Raw genomic sequence first — 20,056 nt, forward strand, 5'->3', positions numbered from 1 at the left:
TCCCAATTATTTTTTTTGTATAAGAGAACATTCATTTGGTAAATCATAGGTAGGAAAATTTCTAGAAGTGGGCTTAGGAAACAAGTTATGGAGGTAAAGAAAAGCCCATGGAACTTGGAAGTGAGGAAGCTAATGGTAAAGTGTGGGGGGCAGGGAAGAGGAAGGAGATGGGAAAGGCATGGGCGTGCTCCCGGGAAGGAGAGCACCTTTCCTATGTTTGTAAGGACATCATTTAAAAAATGTTTGGCCTGCCTGGTGTGATTCAGTGGTTGAGCATCGACCTATGAACCAAGAGATCAAGGTTTGATTCCCAGTCAGGGCACATGCCCGGGTTGTAGGCTCGATCCCCAGTAGGGGGTGTGCAGGAGGAAGCTGACCAATGATTATCATTGATATTTCTGTCTTTCCCTCTCTGAAATGAATAAAAATACATAAAATAAAATATGTTCATTATTCTGTGAATTCTTATATTGTTAATAAGTATATATATATTTTAAAAGTAAGTGTACTCTTAAGAATGTTCCCACAGATGAATTTAGTATCGTTCACATGTATTTTGCTAAAGAAAAATTTTTAATATATATTTTATTTATTTTTTACAGGGAGAAAGGGAGAGGGAGAGTCAGAAACATCAATGAGAAACATAGATCAGCTGCCTCCTGCACACTCCCTACTGGGTATGTGCCCTCAACCAAGGCACATGCCCTTGACTGGAATCAAACCTGGGACCCTTGAGTCGGTAGGCCGATCCACTGAGCCAAACAGGTTAGGGCAAGAATTTTAAAAAAATATATTTTTATTGTTTTCAGAGAGGGGGAGGAGAGAGAGAAACATTGATTGGCTGCCTTCTGCATGCTACTGGAGATTGAGCCTGCAATGGGGCATGTGCCCTTGATCAGACTCGAACCCCACACTCCTATGCTTTATCCGAGCCAAACCCGCTAGGGCTGCTAAAGAATTTCTAAATTTCACATACAATGAAAATGGCAACAAAATTAAAACCTAGTAAAATAGACTAATAAATCCACAACTCCAGAATTAGTCTCCTTTAGAAAGGACCTATGCTAATAAAGCCTTAGGAACAGACTTTCTGGATGCAAGTCCCAGTAGTTTCCATAACATCCATATTTAACCAAAGTAAACACAACTTAAGTACTGATTGATGGCCCTGAGGCACTTAATCTAGAACTCCACCGCAGAAAGTGGTATTGTTTGCTAGAGGAAAAGTTGGTTTGTACATTTTCTGTGATACCCACACCAGAACTTTACTCAGTTGTAAGATGCAACTTGAAGTAAAATTAGTTTGTACTGTTCTAGTACAAGCCGTTTGTTCTTTCCCTAAGTGTCTAACATTTATTGCCCCAGGCAACACAAACCTGCATCTCCCCCAATTATCAACTACATTGCAAGACAGGTTATCAATCTCGTATCACAATTAGGAAATTGCAAGTAAAAGATACAGGTCTCCCCAGCTGTAAATGAAACCAAAACTCATGACTAGACTCATATAGCCACTACCCCTCATTCACTCCTGAAGAATTTAAGCAAATAAATAGGACAAACATTTTTTCTAACAAAACCACTTTTATTTTTTAATCATTTACTACTAAATACAGAACAAAACTCAAGTGTGGAGGCAGTCAGTATTCACTTGATTTCAACTATCTGTGTTAAAGGCTTGTGTCCCTGTGCAACCCTATCATTGTGCATAAAATGTTCACTGAAAAATAACCTAGGTATGGGTTCCCTTCAATGCATTTTACATCAGTGGCACTATTTTATAGCCCAAAACTTCTTAATCCCTTTTGAAAAGTTAAGTATATTTGTATTCAGAGATTACAAGTGAGGAAATAGACTAATAGGTTTAACCAGGTGAAACTGCCAGTATTTTACTTGTTTTGATTTACAAAAATGGCAGTCATATGGTTCAACCATTACCTACCAAGAAAGTTTTTGTAGGTTTAAGTAAATGTCACTTGTGTTGAACTGTTTTAAAATGACTATTAGGGCCATTACCAGAACTTCTTAACTATAGACAAAATTCCTTTTGATAAAATCTTTAAAAAGTTACTTACTATAAACTGTAAAAACAATGCTGCTTTTCTATATGGCATTTCAATTTTAAAAGTTAAAAAAATTATCAGACTTGGATAAGAGCTATACTTCCAAGTCTCATTTCCCCCTTAATCCCAGCCACTCTAACACTACTCATTTCATAAATGAATAAATATAATATTTAGTATTGTACAGTAGATACATACCATTGAGTTGCTATACTATTCCAGCAAAGGCAAACATTTCACTGAAAATATAAATTTAGTAGATATAGGAGGGATCATTTGTTTATCCTAGTTTTACTCAACCCAATCCCTACACCCAAAATGAGAAATTTACACTAAGAAATACTGTTTTAGATAGAAATTAAAGCAACTTTAACAATTCTGATGGTAATTAATCACTGCAGTGATAGGATTGTATAGTAAATATGTAGATTGTAGGGGAAAGGACTTGATTTGTAAAATGAATGAGGTAAATGTCATACATTCAACAGCTTGTAAATAAATACAAATACGGTTTTACAGGAACATGAACATAGGTTTAAGGGTTTTATTATCAAAGTCTTGTAAAACAATTTCAGAAACTGTACATCAACATGGCACAGACTGTAGCCTACTTTTGTTTTTACTGCACAAAAGTGAAGCTGGAAACTCCTGTAACTAAGAAAACAGTTGCCTAAACTACTTTGCATTTAACATGGAATCACTGTGAGCATAAGATTACTACTGCAGTAAGAGTAACAAAAATTTATTGGTTTTATACAACTTGAGATCAAATAAAAAGTACATTATCAAGTACATTTGTCTCACTTTAAAAGCATATGGTCAATTTAAAATGCACTACCCCTTTTCCAACACTTAGATTAAAACAAATTAATGAAAGTGAAAAATTGAAAATTAGGACGAGATAACTCTTTTACAGATGGACTCAGGATAGGCAGATAGCTTTCAATGATATAGGTGTGGAATAAATTATTTCAGGGAAAAAAATTCCCGAACACCTTATGAAAAAGTATACAACTCTACTTCAAAATATGCTATTTACTCACTGCCAAAGACAGTTTCATTTGAAATCTTGTTTCTGTAATTAAAGCCTAAGCAGCCATCAAAAAAGGTTAGTGCATATATAACCTTTCAGTTAAACAAAAGCCACAAAATTTCAGCCACAAGGCTTAGAGGATTATCTATTTCAAATGCTTATTTCCAGATGTATCTATAAGAATGTTAATTTGTCATATGAACAAACAAGACCATAAGTAGATCCATCATGTTGGAAGATTTTAATGACAATGAGGATATTCCTGCCACAATTAACATGCAATCAGTGCATTCCCTACATGGCTCTATTACGGCAATGAATCAAATTCTAGAAATACTATAAGTGAACTTACTTAATAAAGGAGATTATACAACATAAACAACCCATGCCTGCTGTAGATGCATGCAGCTTTTCACTGTTATGAAGCAGCGCCAGAATAGTCAAGCTGCTTGGTTTCTCAATCAGATTTCACCACATCAAGAATTGGTTACCCACATAGCATTTTCTAAAAACTTTTGGATGTAAATAGTATCAATATCAGGAGCTTTATAACCATTTATAGCTCAGAGCTGTATACATCTAAGGTCTGAGATGAACAAATACAGCATGAAGAAATCACACAAAGGAATGACACTGATGCATGTATACAGGTGGATTCTCATGGAGGCCATATTCAGTCACTCATATCCATGTCTTCTTCATGATGATCATCACCATTCACTTTGGATTCTCTCAGGGGATCACCAGTTCCCTTTTCCACAGAACATTCTTTTGTTTTGGGGGAAACTGGTTCTGTTGGTTTCTTCTCCTCTTTTTTCTCTTTCTCGCTGTCATACCCCTGTTCCTCTTCATCATAATCCCGTGTAACCTGCTTTGCCAAGGAGAATAATAAAAGTAAATGTCTTCACAGAAAAATCACTTCTTTTAAGTACTAGTACCACCTAAAATACCAAAATAAATTAGTTTTGTAAACATACTTTTACATCTTTATCACTCTCAGATTTTCTTTCCCGATCCTTTTCTTTATCTTTACTTTTCTTCTTCTTGCTTGTTGATCGTTCTCGTTCATCTCTGCCTCTTTCTTTGTCTTTATCTTTCTTCTTCTCCTTTTTATGCCTAGGATAACAGTAAAATGTTCTCAAAGAAAAAAAAGATGCTTTAAAGGATACGCTTGAGAATTTTTACCCATAAGTATAGCAATAAGTTTTAACTTTGTTTAGATGCTAAGCTTGACCCAAGTTCACATGATATAAAGAGGATACAGGGCCCTGGCCGGGTAGCTCAGTTGGTTAGAGCATCGTCCTGATACACCACTAAGGTTGCAGGTTTGATCTCTTGTCAGGGCACAACCGGGGTGGGGAACCTTTTTTCTGCCAAGGGCCATTTGGATTTTTATAACATCAATTCCTGGGCCATATAAAATTTATCAACTTAAAAATTAGCCTGGTATATTTGGTCAAACATTTAATTAACTCACCCCTAATGCCTTGACAGGGCCAGACCAGAATTTAGTGGGCCCCGCCATCTGGACGTTTCCCACCCCTGGACATACAAGAAGCAACTAATGAATACATAAATAAGTGGAATAACAAATTGATGTTTCTCTCTATTAAATTAATTTAAAAAATAAAGACTAGCCCAGCCAGTGTGGCACAGTGGTTGAGTGTCGAACTATGAACCAGGAGAGGTCAAGGTTCGATTCCCGGTCAGGACGTATGCCCGGGTTGCAGGTTCAATCCTCAGTGTGCGGTGTGCAAGAGGCAGCTAATCAATGATTCTCTCACATCACTGATGTTTCTATATCTCTCTCCCCCTTCTTATCTGTAATCAATAAAAATATATTTAAAAAAATATACAGCAAATCTCCATTTTCAAAACATTGGACACAAGCCATGCTCAGTAATAGAAGAAAACTAATTTGGTTACAGGCATAAAATGCTCAATCCTTAACAGTGTTTATTATAACAGTCTCAAGTCATAAAAGAAAAATAAAAGCACATTCATAAGCATTTTATGGGAAATAAAGTTCTGAAAATTAGAAAGAGTATACCTAAATCATTAGCATTCTTACCTCCTAGGGGACGGTGAGCGAGACAATTTTCTTTTCGGAGACCTGGGCTTTTTAGGAGATCTTGTGCCACTCCTGCTTCGTCGACGTCGTCTCTCTCTAGGACCACAAATGTACAAACTAGACTTTAAAATACAGACACATCATAGCAGATATGTCTACGACGGAGCTCCATTAGGAACTCACAGCATTTTCAAATACAGTTTTGAGCTGAAGAATCAAATGAGTAATAATAAATCACAATTCTTTTCCAAACTATATGCCTTTCCTTTAATGCTCTCAAGAAAACCCTAATTTCCAGCAATTCTTAAAAAAACTACATTATCATAACATCAGATTTGTTAAACTCAAGGAAAGATTAACAATCAGTTTTTGATTCATATATCAGTGTCCAGAAGAGGTATAGGATCATATGTTGTAATAAAAATATTACTTTTAAATTCACTGGGTAAAATTCAGAGAACTAGAGTTAATGTTAACATAGGAGCAAATTGATTCCCTATACTCCAGCAAACCATGCCCCCCACACTGATTTGAGCAATCATTGTTTAAGAAATATAGCCTTTTCCCTCTCTTTAAAACAGGGTGTGGAACCTTTTTTCTGCCAAGGGCCATTTGGATATTTGCAACATCATTTGTGGGCCATACAAAATTATCAACTTAAAGATTAGCCTGCTGTTGCACAGTTGGTTGAGCAACGTCCGTGCACTAAAAGGTTGCTGGTTTGATTCCCGGTCAGAGCACATGCACAGGTTGCAGGCTCAATCCCTGGTTTGGGGGGAGTGGTTGCAGGAGGCAGCCAATCAATGTTCTGCTCTCACATAGTTTTTCTCTCTCTCTGTCCCCTCCTCGCTCTTGGTGAGATGTTCCCCACCTCTGGTTTAAAGTGTGGCTTAAAAAAAATAAATTCTGCTGGTTACTATTCTCAAAAGTTATTAGGACTTGTGAGATTACAATTTAGGCACAAAATAAAAATAAAACCCCATAATTTCAGTTGTCTAGCATCTATAAAAGCTTTAGAAAAAAAACAAAAAACAAAACTCAACCAAACAAAATATTACCTTTACAGCCCTGTGTGGCACCTCCCCCCCTTTCTCCCCTACAGTCCTGGAAACATTATACACAACTTTTCATTCATCAAACATTAAAATATTATCAACGTGATCCAATAATTAAGCAGTGTAAAGTGCTTATGAATAAGTACTTAAATAAAGGAAAAGGCAAAAACAACAACAAAAAGAAAAAAAAAGCCACTAGTTAGCAAGGTAAGAAAAATACATGCGGCACACCCCATCTTTCCCTAAGACCTAGTTTGGCATTTTCTTAAATACTTACACCTGGTTTCATTTTCTGTTTTAAATAGTTGGCTCTCCGTATCTGCAGGCTTTACATCCAAAGATGCCAGAGGGCTAACTGTATGCATTATTCTATGGCATTTAATAAAGGGAGTGTCCCCCCAAAATGTATACACATATTTTGAATAATTATAAAGGCAGTGTTTATAAAATACATTTCATTTTCAAAAAAGTGTGCACACATCTTTTGGGGACACCCTGTATAAGGGACTTGAGCTTCTTGGATTTTGGTTCCTGCAGGGGGTCCTGGTGTATTTACCTTTTCTGAAAATACTCCTCACTCTGAGAAGAAACCCCTTTAGGTATCACACCCCAACCATTAATCTACTTTTTGTCTTTATAGGTTTATCTATTCTGGACACTTCTTGTCCATGGAATCCTACAATTTACAGTTCTTTGTGACTGACTTCTTTCATCTAAGTTGTCTAGTCTCATCCATATGGTAACATGTATCAGTACTTTATTCCTTTTCATTGCTGGATAATTCATTGTATAGCTATACCATTTTGTTCACACGTTAGTTAATGAACATTTGGGTTGACTTTTTGGTTATTATGAAAAATAATACTGCTATGAAAATTAGTGTACAAAGTTTTGGATGTAGTATTTTCACTTCTTTTGGGTATATACTTAGAAGTGAAAATACTGTGTCAAAACTCTTAATTTTTTAAGGTATTACCAACTGTTTTCCAAAGCAGTTGCACCATTTTATATTCATGCCAGCAACACACAGAGTCCCAGGTTCTCCACATACTTGCCAACACTAGTTACCATCTGTCTTTTTTTCTAATAACCATCCTACTGTGTGTGGTTTTGATTTGCATTTCCCTGATAGACTAATATATATCTTTTCATGTTTATCAGACACTTGCATATATTCTTTGGAGAAATGTCAATTCAGAGTTTTTGGCCATTTTTTAATTGGGTTGTTTTTCTACAATTGAATTGTAACAGTTCTTTATATATTCTAGTTACAAGTCCCTTTTCAAATATATAATTAGTTACTTTCTAGCACTCTGGGTTGTCTTTAAGTTTTGACAGTATTCTTTGAAACACAAAAGTTTTTAATTTTGATGACCTCCAAAATTGACATTTATCTTTTGTTATTTGTACTTTTGATGTCATATCTAGAAAACCATTGCCAAATTCAAGGTCAGGAAGATTTACTTGTGTTTTTTTCTAAGAGATTTTTAGTTTTAGGTTTTACATTTAGGTCATGCATTCATTTTGAATTAATTTTTTTATATAGAGTGACCCTCCTAGCATTTAATAATCAATATAAGAAAACAACCACTATTGCAAAATGTGTAAACTAGATTGGAAGAAAATGGAGTTACTAAGTACGGCCAGCCCTTACTAATCTATACTAATAAAAGGGTAATATGCTAATTAGATGGGACATCTTCCCGACGTCCTTCTGGACAAAGCCACGGTGGCAGGGGCCAAGGCAGAGGTGGTTAGTGGCGATCAGGTCAGCAGGGTGGAGCAGTCAGAGGGTGATCAGGCCGGCAGGAGAGGGCAGTTAGGGGCATCAGGCTGGCAGGCAGAGGTGGTTAGGGGTGATCAGGCAGGCAGGCAGGAAAGCAGTTAGGGCCCAGCGGTCCCGGATTGCGAGAGGGATCCTGGATTGGAGAGGGTGCACAAATTTTGTGCACCAGGCCTCTAGTTTCATATAAATACCAAAGTTTATATACCAGTGCGAAAAACATATTCCCGTGGAGTAAAGTTAGCAACAATTAATTTTCACACTATGGCAGAATTACAAGTCTAAGAATGATACAAATTAGAACTTGACTGCTTGCTTTTATTTTATCAACGAAACCCTACATATAGGGGGAAAAACTCTTTTGACTATTAACGTGGACATTTAAAGAATGACTATGTAATAAAAATAAATTTAATGTAGTAATTCAAATCTGGATACAAAATGCACGTAGCAAACATAAAAAATGACCTCCGTTGAACTCCATATTATGTCAAATACACTCTACACCAGCTGTCGCCAACTGATGGTCCGCGGGCCACTGGTGGTCCATGTTGTCCAAAAGGTTGGCAATCGCTGCTCTACACAAAGCATGTCAAACTCATCGCGAGTTTGACATGCTTGCTCTAAACCATAAATAGTAAGTAAAAAGATCTTTAGGTTATTTTTCACAAGTTACCTCTAAAATTTGTTAACACTAAAGTATGTACAGAGGTGGGCAAAAGAAGGTTTATAATTCATACGGAAAACAACACAATAAGTAATAATACGAGAATAAACTTTTCTGTACTCACAACTGTAAACCTACTTTTGCCCACCCCTGTATGTACTAGAAAACATGCAATGTTCACAATCTATTGATATCCTTGCAAAGAGTTTTAAGAAATGCCAAGAATTTATAATGCCTTACCTGCTTGCACTTCTGGACCGTCTGGCTGTGCTGTAACTTTTTGGTGGTGTTTTGGAACGTTTCTTTTCTTTGTCTTCTTTCTTTTTGTCTCTAATAAATGAACATAATTTATGAATGCATTAATAAGTTTCAGCTAGTAAAAACTTATACAATGCATCAAATAAACACAAAAGCACAGTGAGATCTAATCCCATTTTAAAAATATAAATGTTATTTTGATACTGTATATAGAAATATAATTTGAATGGTATTACTTGTCATTAAAAATTTTTAAGGAAAAAATCCTATTTTTCTGGTATTCTACAGAAAACTTCTCTCCAATAGAGAGCATTGACTATAGTGAGAAAATGATAAAGGATGTTGGCCAGTTTCTTGATTGGCACAAACACCAATCCTATCCAATAAAAGAGTAATAAGCAAATTGACTGTCACTCCAACACACAAGATGGCTGCTCCCATGTGGTCAAAGATGGCTGCCACAAGATGGCCAGCAGGGGAGGGCAGTTGGGAGAGACCAGGCCTGCAAGGGAGGGCAGTTGTGGGCAATCAGGCCTGCAGGGGAGGGCAGTTGGGGGGGACCCAGGCCTGCAGGGGAGAATAGTTAGGGGTGACCAGGCTGGCAGAGGACGGAAGTTGGAGGCGACCAGGCCTGCAGGGAAGGGGAGTTGGGGGGGACCAGACCAGCAGGGGAGAGTAGTTAGGGGTGATGAGGCTGACAGGGGAGGGCAGTTAGGGGTGACTGGGTTGGTAGGGGAGGGCAGTTGGGGGGGACCAGGCCGGCAGGGGAGGGCAGTTATGGGTGACCAGGCTGGCAGGGGAGCAGTTAGGCATAAATCAGGTTGGCAGGAGAGTGGTTAGGGGGTGATCAGGCTGGCAGGCAGAAGCGGTTAGGGGCAATCAGGAAGGCAGGCAGGCGAGCAGTTGGGAGCCAGCAGTCCTGAATTGTGAGGGATGTCCAACTGCCCGTTTAGGCCCGATCCCACCGGGCAGTCGGACATCCCTCGAGGGGTCCCAGATTGGAGAGGGTGCAGGCTGGGCTGAGGGACCCCCCTCCCCCCATGCACGAATTTCGTGCACCGGGCCTCTAGTAGTTTAATAATTGTCTCTAGGCTCTTCAACAGTCCTTTTTCTCTCAAGTGATTTGTTTCCCAATCCACCATTGCTCTATGTCCTCTGTCAGGCCAAAGCTCATTATAATGCACTATCAAAATTATTAGCATTCTTCCAAAGCACACACAAGTTAACTAACCTCTTTCATGGACCTAGCCAACTGTCTACCTTTGTTTCTGCTGCTAACTATTCTGGACTACTTGGTGCCACTAGAAAAAATATTGCATCATAATCAATTGGTACTGTAACCATACCAACTTTAAGTCTTTTAACAGACTGTTATAAATTGACTTTTATTTATAACAATCTGCAGCATGTTTAAAAATATATATATTTTATTGATTTTGTACAGAGAAGGAGAGGGAGAAGGATAGTTAGAAACATCGATCAGCTGCCTCCTACATACCTCCTACTGGGGATGTGCCCGAAACCAAGGTACATGCCCTTGATCAGAATCGAACCTGGGACCTTTCAGTCCGCAGGCCGATGCTCTATCCACTGAGCCAAACCGGTTAGGGCTGAGCATGTTTTGTAAAGGATGCTTTGTTATTATTTCTTTAAAACAGTTTCTCTATTACTTGTGCTCAGTCTTCTCCTTCTAGCATCCCTATGATACAAATGTTTTGTTTCACGGTGTCCCAAAGTTTCCTTAAACTATCCTCCTGATCTTCAATTTTTTCCTTTTGCTGCTCTAATTGGTTTTTTTTCCTACCTTGTATTTCAAGTCACTGATTCTATCTTCTTCCCCACTTAATCTACTTTTGAATCCTTCCAGTGTATTCTTTATGTCAGATATTAATCTTCATTTCCAACTGATTCTTATTTATGGTTTCTATTTCCTGTTTCATTTCTAAGTTCTGGAAATCCTAAGTTCCTTGATCATCTTTATAACCATTACTTTGAACTCTGTATCTGGTAAATTGCTTGCCTCCTTTTCACTTAGCTTTCTTTCTGGAGTTTCCCCCTTTTATTTGTGTGTTATCTCCCCATTTTTGCTGTCCCTTTGTATTTGTTTCTATGTATTAGATCAAATTGCTATGCCTTCCAGTCTTTATGGGATGGTCTTATGTAGTAAGTGTTTTGTGGGACTCATTGGTGCAGTCTCTCAGATCTCTTGAGTTGGGGAGCAGGGGGGAGCCTAGGAATGCCCCTTGTGTAATTTGGGATTTCCTATTATAATTGGGTCTTGAATTTTGTTGTCCCATTCGTGGGAAGAATCTCCTCTCAGGATGGGTGAATGTGAGGCTCACTCCCATCCACCTTGTGTGTGTTGTGCAGGTGTGCATCTGATCACAAACAGTCTTGGACAACAGGTCTCCTACCAGGAAAAGGTCTTTGCTTCTAAGCTAACAGCTTGCCTGAGATCAACTGAGAACATGTATTCCCCGTGAGATTTGCTACAGAAATACACCCCCCCCTTAAATCACCATTTTCCCCAAGACTATGGACAAAGGGATCAATAATATATTTGTTAACTGAGAAATCCCTTACATCCATAAACAAACATATACATTTATTCTTAACTACTCCATAATTTTAGAGATTAAAGTGTCTCTTGTTGCTCTAAGCTGATTCTCCCATTCCCCTCTCCTTGGTCACTCTGTTCCGTCAGTTACTCCCTCTCTTCATTCAAGTTATTTTTATTTTGTTAATCCTCACCAGAGGATATTTTTCCATTGATTTTTAGAGAGTGGAAGGGAGGGGGGAATACAGAGAGAGAGAGAAACATAGATGCTAGTCACACTGTTTGGTTGCCTCCCATACATGCCCTGACCAGGGCCAGGTATCAAGCCTGCAACCGAGGTATGTGCCCTTGACTGGAATCGGACCCAGGATCCTTCAGGGTATATGTGGGAGGAAGCTTGTTTGACTAAATTAAGAAATGACCCACCCTGTAAAACACAACTAAAAGCCTTGTTACAGTCTCAAACAGTCAGCAAAACTATCCCAGAATTTATGTTCCCAGTTGTTACATGTTTACCAAGAATAAATTTTGTTGGTCCCCTGCTGTCCTTTTTAAAAAGTTACATAATTAAGTGCATAAATGGGCAAAGAAGTATAAAGAACTGCTTCTAGAAAAATAAGGCAAATATTTTAGAATGAGATGGACAGTTGCTAAAAAAAGTGTTGTGAAACAATGTGTAACAACTATACAAAGAAAAAAAAATTGGCATTTTTCAAGTGACAGAATTCTCTTGCCACTTTAAAGGTGGTTAAGAAGAAAATAATAATTTTGTATATGTTACTCAAGACTAGCATGCTAATTTAAAGTTTTACTTTAAATGAAAAAGACTGATTATTGAACACACATTTAAGTCAAAATGTTTGCCTTTTATTAAAAAAATTGTGTATTTTTATTGATTTCAGAGAGATAGGGAAAGGGAAAGATAGAAACATCAATGATGAGAGAATCATCAATCAGCTGCCTCCTGCAAGCACCCCACTGGGGCTCAAACCTGCAATCTAAAGGGGCCCTGACCAAGAATCCAATCTCCTGGTTCATGGATCAACACTGAATCACTGAGCCATACGGGCAGGGCAATATATTTGCTTTTTAATAAATCCTCACTTCAGTTCTCTACTGGTACCAAATCATGGGATAAGAGACTACTGGTACCAAATCATGGGATAAGAGACTCTCTAAATACGGCATAGAGTCAATCTTAATATGTAGCATATATTTATTGATTTCAGAGAAGAAGAGAAAGGGAGAGATAGAAACATCAATGATGAGAGAGAATTGTTTCTCAGCTGCCTCCTGCAACCCCTATTGTGGATTGAGCCCCCAACCTCGCATGTGTTCTGACCAGGAGTTGAACCTTGACCTCCTGGTTCATAGGTCAATGCTCAACCACTGAGTCACAGCGGCCAGGCATTAATAAATATTTTTAAGTGTCGATGATGAGATATGTAAACATGAATTAAAGCATGGTTGTCTGTCATAAACTCTTTGGCATATCACAAGGAATGGCTGGTAGCACTACATCCATAGTGGTGGTTGAATGGATAGGAGGAAATAAAGGAAGGTGGTAGGACAGCTAAAAATTTCTACTACACAACAATCTTACCTAGATCTTCAGCTATAAATAGAAATCTGAAGTTTACAAAGGAAACAAGAGAAACAAATGCTAATCTCACCAAACTTTAAATAGTTTCTCCCCCTTCTATTGCTATTTCCCAATACCATCGCTTTTGTCATTAAGTAGCACAGTATTTGGGGTCTTAGGAACTCTAAAATTTGTCTTCCTACCCAATGTTAACAGTCTACTATACCTGTTTTTGGATGTGCTCCTTGACCTTCTACCTCTCTCTCTGGAATGAGATCTTCTCCGTCTGGGACTTTTGGATCGTCGCCTACTCCTTGACTTAGAATGTGACCTCCTCCTAGATCTGCTTCTTGACCGCCTAATTAAAGAAAGCCAATACATCATATAATAAACATTTTTATTACCTTAGAAATATGAATACCATTTGTTCAACCGATCAAACTAGTCCTATGTCCATTGAAACTACAACAGCAAACTTAAAAATACTGCTAGAGCATGAAAAAAAAAAAATCTGAATGATTTGCATTGCCTTCCTCCTATCCCTGAATGTTTTTGGGTTTTAAAGTAGCAATCATCTATTTTAGCCCATACCTTTTCTCCATTTATACATGTGTGAACACTTATTTACACACTCTGCTAACAGGATTGGTTACTTAGAGACGGTTTAACCAGTAGCTGCAAGGTGAAGAGTCAGTAAATTAAGAAGGATGTGGCATATAGAACTTATCTTTGTACAACTGAATAACAAAAGCAATGTATCTAACCTGTGTCTGGAAGAAGAAGGAGTCCTCCTCCTCCTAGAACGTGATCTTGACCTTGAGTGCCTTCGTTTTTCTTCTTTTTTATCTGGATTTATAAGAAAATAAATCTGGATTTTAAAACCATCAAATAGATTAATCCCATTCAGGAATTAATGTAATCCCATTTAGGAATTGTGTAAGAATTTATCTTAATTTTTAGCATTTACATAAATTCCTTAAATGTTACAAGTAATCATTTTACAATAAAAATGTTGAAGCTTATTAAAGTGACACAAATTATCCAGGGTTTTGACAGATCCAAATTAGACTTCTGATTTTCGGCTAGCAAAATTAATAATTTCATTTTCTAGACTCAGGAGCCTGTCAAGTGTTGTCCATAAAATAATCTATGAAAAGAGTTATCTTTTTCACCCTTTATTCTTTAAAGGTTTATAAACAAGAAGTCCCTTTTCCACTCCTAGGTATTACTTTCCCAAATTTAACTACATTTCACTGAGATTAATATATTAACCCTTTGGTCCATGGACAAACATTCTAACCACTGAGCAAAAACAGCCATGGCCTCATAATCTGTCTCTCCTCTTCCTCACTAATGTTCAATTGTGTAAGTAGAAGAAATAGATCTGGAATGATTTGTCCAATTTCCTAGTTTTTAAATAACATATAATAAGAGAAATAAAGCCATTACACTTATGAACAATCATCTCAGTGAGAATGAATCCTCTTTCACATTCAGAGTCTTTTATTAATAGAATTCAAATTATTGTAATGTCATTATTAATTTAAAAAACATTGGAGAAAAAAATCATCCAGAAACCACTTTTAGTCATTTTGGTTATAAGTTTTCACTGAACACAATTACAGCATGGTGTTCTAGCTTTGGAGTCAGTGATCCAGTTGTGTACTGAAAATTACAGCTCCTATTTGACATGTCACCTTGGGATAATATTTTGTTAAATGAGATAACACACATAAAGCACTTAGTATTAATTCATCCAATACTGTACTTATTTTCCAAATGCTACATCTACTAAAAAAATCTTCCTACTTACTAAGAAATAACAGTGAAAAATAAAACATTATTTAATGGGGGAACCAAAGATCGAAACATAGGCCAACAGTAGGATAACCATTCATTCCATCTCAAAAAGATAATCTGCAAAAAAATGAGGTCTGCTTTTCTTTAAACAAACAGCATCATCAGAAGCATCATCTCTTGGTCAAATAAAAGACTAAAATCAATTGGGCTATCCCCACATAACAACCATAAACGATAAAGAACAATCCCAAACTATAAATTAAAAACAAAACAAAACAAAAATCACACCAATTATTAGATAATCCTAGGTTCTACTAACATTTTGGAATGGATCATTTGAAGCAGGGGTGGTGCCTGTCCTGTATGCTGAAGGATGTTTAGCAGTATCCCTGACCCTCTGCCCACGAGATACATTTGGTACCAGCACAATAACTAAGTGTCTCTAAATATTTCCAAGTATGTCTGGGTGTCAACTCCAACTCCCGCCCCGCCCCCTAATGAAATCACTCTACTAAAAATGATCTTTTATCAGAATTTGAAAAAATTAAAAAATGACTAGAGTATTAAGTCAAAAAATGTTCAAACTAATGCACTAATCATATTTGTAAACAATCATGTAGTTTAATATTCAACACAAGTGCATAAACATATTTTACCTGGTTCTATGGCAGCAGATATTAGGGACTGTGCTTCTCGTACTCTCTTCATGGCTTCCTCTATTTCTTTACTAGAGGTATCTGATTTCAGACTTGGTGAAACAAGACCAGCAGCTACATGATTCAACCTGAAACAGAACCAAGAATTGAGATAGGAAATATTTTAAAATGCACAATAGCATTTCAAATAAACATATGTTTCATAACATTTTAGTAAGCCATTCCTTGGGAAAAAAGGGGAGGATTCCATTTTTTTTTTGGTAAAACCATAGATAGTATAAGTATCCTTTTGAATATTTAAATGCCACCTGCATTTTAAAGACTCAGGATATCTGCAATAAGGAAAATGTCTACTTAAATTCATCAAATTTCCATACACATTTTGAGAAATGCTAGTACTGGAAATATGCTAATGCTAAAGATTTTTGAATAATGAAACTTTTCTTCATATGACCTAAAAACTTTCTACGTCATAATTCTGTTGGGGAAGAGCATTTTAAGTTTGTGGAAGAAATGGGGCAGAGGCTGATGGCATACCAAAGTTACTCATGAAATTCCTGATCGGAAAGGCTAAAGATGCACTTTTAAGGGTTTATGTATGTGAGAAAAAAAAGACACAAAATTTAGGACAGTAATCATTTGTGGGGAGAGTGGGAAATGTAAATAAAAATGGGTATGCAAGGAATTTCAACTTTATTGATATTTCATTTTATAAGCTGGGTGACAAGTACCCACTTGGATTTTTTTCTCGTTTTTTTTTTTTTTTTAAAAAAAAGCCCACAAACTAATACACTGAAATAATCCTATCTTCCCTTTTCCCATACTCTTCCACTTATTGATAGTAACTTCCACCAAGGAGAAAAATCATTCAATTCAAATTTAACATACCAACAAATTACCAATGAAAGTAACTATGACTTTGTTACATGTATACCAAGTAGGAAATAGAAAAGTGACAGCAGGAAGAGTACTTTTCAAAGCACCTAAAAGATGTTGGCCATTATTATGGTGATATATGCCAGTCCTTGGCTCTAGGATTGTGATTCCCTCATTTCTGTCTCCCAACTACTATTCATCCCCTAGAGCTTAGCTTCTCTGATCTTCAAACTAAGTTCTTGTAATAAGTTCTCTCCATAGCACCACTGTACTTCATCTAGTTGGATCCACATGCTTTAAATAACATCTCGCATCCAAACTAGTGTATAAATGCTATAAAGATACAACTTTATAGTAGGTATTCAATATATATTTTAAATGAATGAATTAAAAATAATGTTTAGCTCTTTTCCCATTATTTTGGTATAAGTTATTTAAAAAAACTCCAAATTACACTAAGACAAAATCCTCTTTTTTTCTTTTTTTTAAAAAATATATTCTATTGATTTTTTTACAGAGAGGAAGGGAGAGGGACAGAGAGCTAGAAACATCGATCAGCTGCCTCCCGCACACTCCCCACTGGGCACGTGCTCATAACCAAGGTACATGCCCCTGACCAGAATCGAACCTGGGACCCCTGAGTCCGCAGGCCAATGCTCTATCCACTGAGCCAAACCAGTTAGGGCCAAAATCCTCTTCTAGATGGACTCACCACTGGATTTTTCTCCCTGTTTCTAGAAAACTGAATTACATATTACATGCCTTGAGACAACTTTCTTTTTAGCTTATCAAAAAATAACTGTTGTCTAGACATTCAATACTATATGCATATCATCAATGGAAACACAGAAAAAAAATCCTTACTTGGGATCAACAGTACTCATAAGCTTCAGCAGCTGATCTGCAGCAAGAGACTAAAAAAAAAAAAAAAACCAAAATATAACAACAGTGAGAATACGTAAAACAATAACGATTTCCTTTTATTTTTTCAGGATGTTGAAATGTCCTAGGAGATCCTGGCAAACCTACAAAAAGTAACATACCAGGCACATCAATGACCAACAAAATTACAATGCCAGCCAAATGTCATAGTAGGTTTTCTAGTAGTCACATTGAAAAAATAAAACAAAAAACGGATGACATTAGTGACTATAGTATTGATTGGATACTCAAAAGTGCTTTATCCAAGTTAAATAACCTAGAGGCCTGGTGCATGGAATTTGTACACTGGGGGTGGGGTTGGGGTGGGTGGGGAGTGTCCCCTCAGCCTGGCCTGCACCCTCTCACAATCCGGGAGCCCTCAGGGGATGTCTGACTGACCTGGAGGTGGGAGAGGCTCCCGCCACCACTGCTGCGCTCGCCAGCTTCTGGCCGAGTGGAACTCCCCCTGTGGGAGCACACTTGACCACCAGGGGGCAACTCCTGCATTGAGCATCTGTCTCCTGGTGGTCAGTGCGTGTCATAGCAACCAGTTGTTCTGCTGCTGGATCAAAATCAGGTCTCCCGAGGGGTCCCAGATTATGAGAGGGACCCAACTGGTGCACTATCGCAGCCAGGGAGGGACACGGGAGGTTGGCCAGCTGGGGAGGGACCGGTCGGAGCATAATAAAAGCCTAATATGCTAAGTGTCCGGTTGTCCAGTTGGTCGTTCAACCAATCAAAGTGTAATATGCTAATGATATGCTAAGGCTGCTCAACCGCTCACTATAATGTGCACTGACCACCAGGGAGCAGATGCTATGACCAGTAGGTTAGCTTGTTGCTGGGGTCCGGCTGATTGGGACTGAGCGAGACAGGCCAGACACGCTCTGGAGCCCTCCCGTGGCCCCTCCCCAGGTGGCCAACCTCCCATATCCCTCCCTGGGCCTGGCCTGTGCCCTCTCATAATCTGGGACTCCTCGGGGGATGTTGGGAGAGCTGGTTTTGGCCCAATCCTGCAGGCCAGGCTGAGGGGACTCCACTGGTGCATGAATTCGTGCACCGGGCCTCTAGGGAAGATTATAAAACTGAACCATCTAGTTTTTATAGAACTAGAGGCCTAGTGCACAAAATTCATGCACTCATAGGGTCCCTAGTGGCTGCTGGCCAGGGCTTTCCTCCCTTCCCCCGGCCGCCTGCAGTAGCTGCTGGCCAGGGCCTCCCTCTGTTCCCCTGGCCAGCCCCACCCCCTGGTTGAACTCTGGGAAGAACTCAGGTGGAGGGGACAATTTGCATACTACACTTTTATTATGCAGGATTACCTTCTGCTTATTTAAGACTTTATGAGGGAAAGTAATGCTTAAAAGAAACAAGTAAAACACAACTCAAAGTACTTGGCCAATATAATCAAAATATTTCCACAAAGGATGTCCAAAAAAGTTCAAATCACAATGAGAGAAAACAGAATTTCCAAGTGAGCTAATGACAAAAAAAAAAAAAAAAAAAAAAAAAAAAAAGAAGACCCCAGAATATATTGAGGATGTGTTAAATTTCTGTGAAACTACTCTCTACTTTGAACTATATAAAATGAAAAATTTTTCCTGGCCAGGTGGCTTAATTGGTTGGAGTATTATTGTGTATACCAAAAAAAGTTGCAGGTTCAATTTCTGGTGAGGGCACATAACCTAGGTTGCAGGCTGGATGCCTGATTAGGGTGTGCACAAGAGGCAACTGAGTGATGTTTCTCTCTCTCTAAAAGTCAGTAACAAAAAATCCTTGGATGAGGACTAAAAAAATAAAATAAAATATATAAAGTAAAATTCTTTAATGGGTTAATAGGCTAATAATGCAGTGACCTTTTAACAAGACTATATGAGAAAAAAATACTACACCATAGCAATTAGTTATCGTCCGCTTTTGAAATGCCCAGTAGTTATAAGTAAAATAAAGTATTTAATTATAAGAATGAGCTCAAAGTTGAAGGGTATTAAATTATACCTGAGAGTTCAAGTTTGCTCCAGGAAGCCCAAGTGCAGCAAGGGCAGGATCAAGAGTAGGAGCTCCCAAAGCAGCCAATGGAACAGCGCCAATCTGTGAAATTAAACATTTTATTTATCTAAAATTTCATTTCTGTTCCTTATAGTGTGTGTGTGTGTGTGTGTGTGTGTGTGTGTGTTGGGGTGGGGGGGAGGAGGGAGGTCATCACCTTATTTTCTCCTCTAAAGGGCAAAGAACTAAGTTTAAGTCCACAGGCTATGTGATCTCTGTAACAACTACTTGACTTTACCATTATAGCTTGAAAACAGGCATACACAATAAACAAATAGGCATAGTTTGCCTACCTCTGGCTTCATTTGCCACCTGTCATTATAGCACATTTATCCCTACAATCAGAATTTAGGGGGAAAAAGTCAATATATTCTTGTGCCAATCATAAATATTTGTTTCTTAGCTCCAAATCCAGTTCTTTTGCCCTGTTTTGTGATATTTAAGGCAGCATTTCCCCATTGGCAGATGGAATCTTAAAAGCTTTATCTATTGGGGGATAAAGAACTGGAATGACATTGTGAAATGGATTTCTCTTCCTGGTTCCTATGTCCCCTTTTTGACTGTTACTGTAGCACCATATGAAATACCCAGTGGCCTTCACCTCTCAGAAAGTTTCAGAGCCATCTTCTTGGGCAGCTACCTAACAAGTTCTGTGGCATGCTGGGAAACTTCTCTAATATCCACCCCT

The 20,056-nt window shown here is 38.0% G+C and overlaps 1 protein-coding gene across 8 annotated transcripts in view; it reads right to left on the reverse strand.

The window, feature by feature from the left end:
* Positions 1 to 1,563: 1,563 nt before the first annotated feature.
* SRSF11 (serine and arginine rich splicing factor 11) overlaps positions 1,564 to 20,056 on the reverse strand; it is a 41,455-nt gene continuing 22,962 nt past the window's right edge. For 2 of the 8 annotated variants that reach the window (XM_079777112.1, XM_079777116.1), the window contains exons 5-13: positions 19,318 to 19,410; positions 17,266 to 17,315; positions 15,526 to 15,653; positions 13,834 to 13,915; positions 13,296 to 13,427; positions 8,913 to 9,002; positions 5,168 to 5,284; positions 4,074 to 4,233; positions 1,564 to 3,967 (exon numbers count right to left, since the gene is read on the reverse strand). In XM_079777112.1, the coding sequence (XP_079633238.1) occupies positions 3,770 to 3,967; positions 4,074 to 4,233; positions 5,168 to 5,284; positions 8,913 to 9,002; positions 13,296 to 13,427; positions 13,834 to 13,915; positions 15,526 to 15,653; positions 17,266 to 17,315; positions 19,318 to 19,410 (1,050 nt within the window). In that variant the 3' untranslated portion in view covers positions 1,564 to 3,769. The remainder of the gene's footprint in view (positions 3,968 to 4,073; positions 4,234 to 5,167; positions 5,285 to 8,912; positions 9,003 to 13,295; positions 13,428 to 13,833; positions 13,916 to 15,525; positions 15,654 to 17,265; positions 17,316 to 19,317; positions 19,411 to 20,056) is intronic. The other 6 variants (XM_079777113.1, XM_079777115.1, XM_079777114.1 and 3 more) reach the window with 6 other exon arrangements.

The sequence above is a fragment of the Cnephaeus nilssonii genome, assembly GCF_951640355.1.
Source record: "Cnephaeus nilssonii genome assembly, chromosome: 7".
Taxonomy (NCBI): Eukaryota; Metazoa; Chordata; class Mammalia; order Chiroptera; family Vespertilionidae; genus Cnephaeus; species Cnephaeus nilssonii.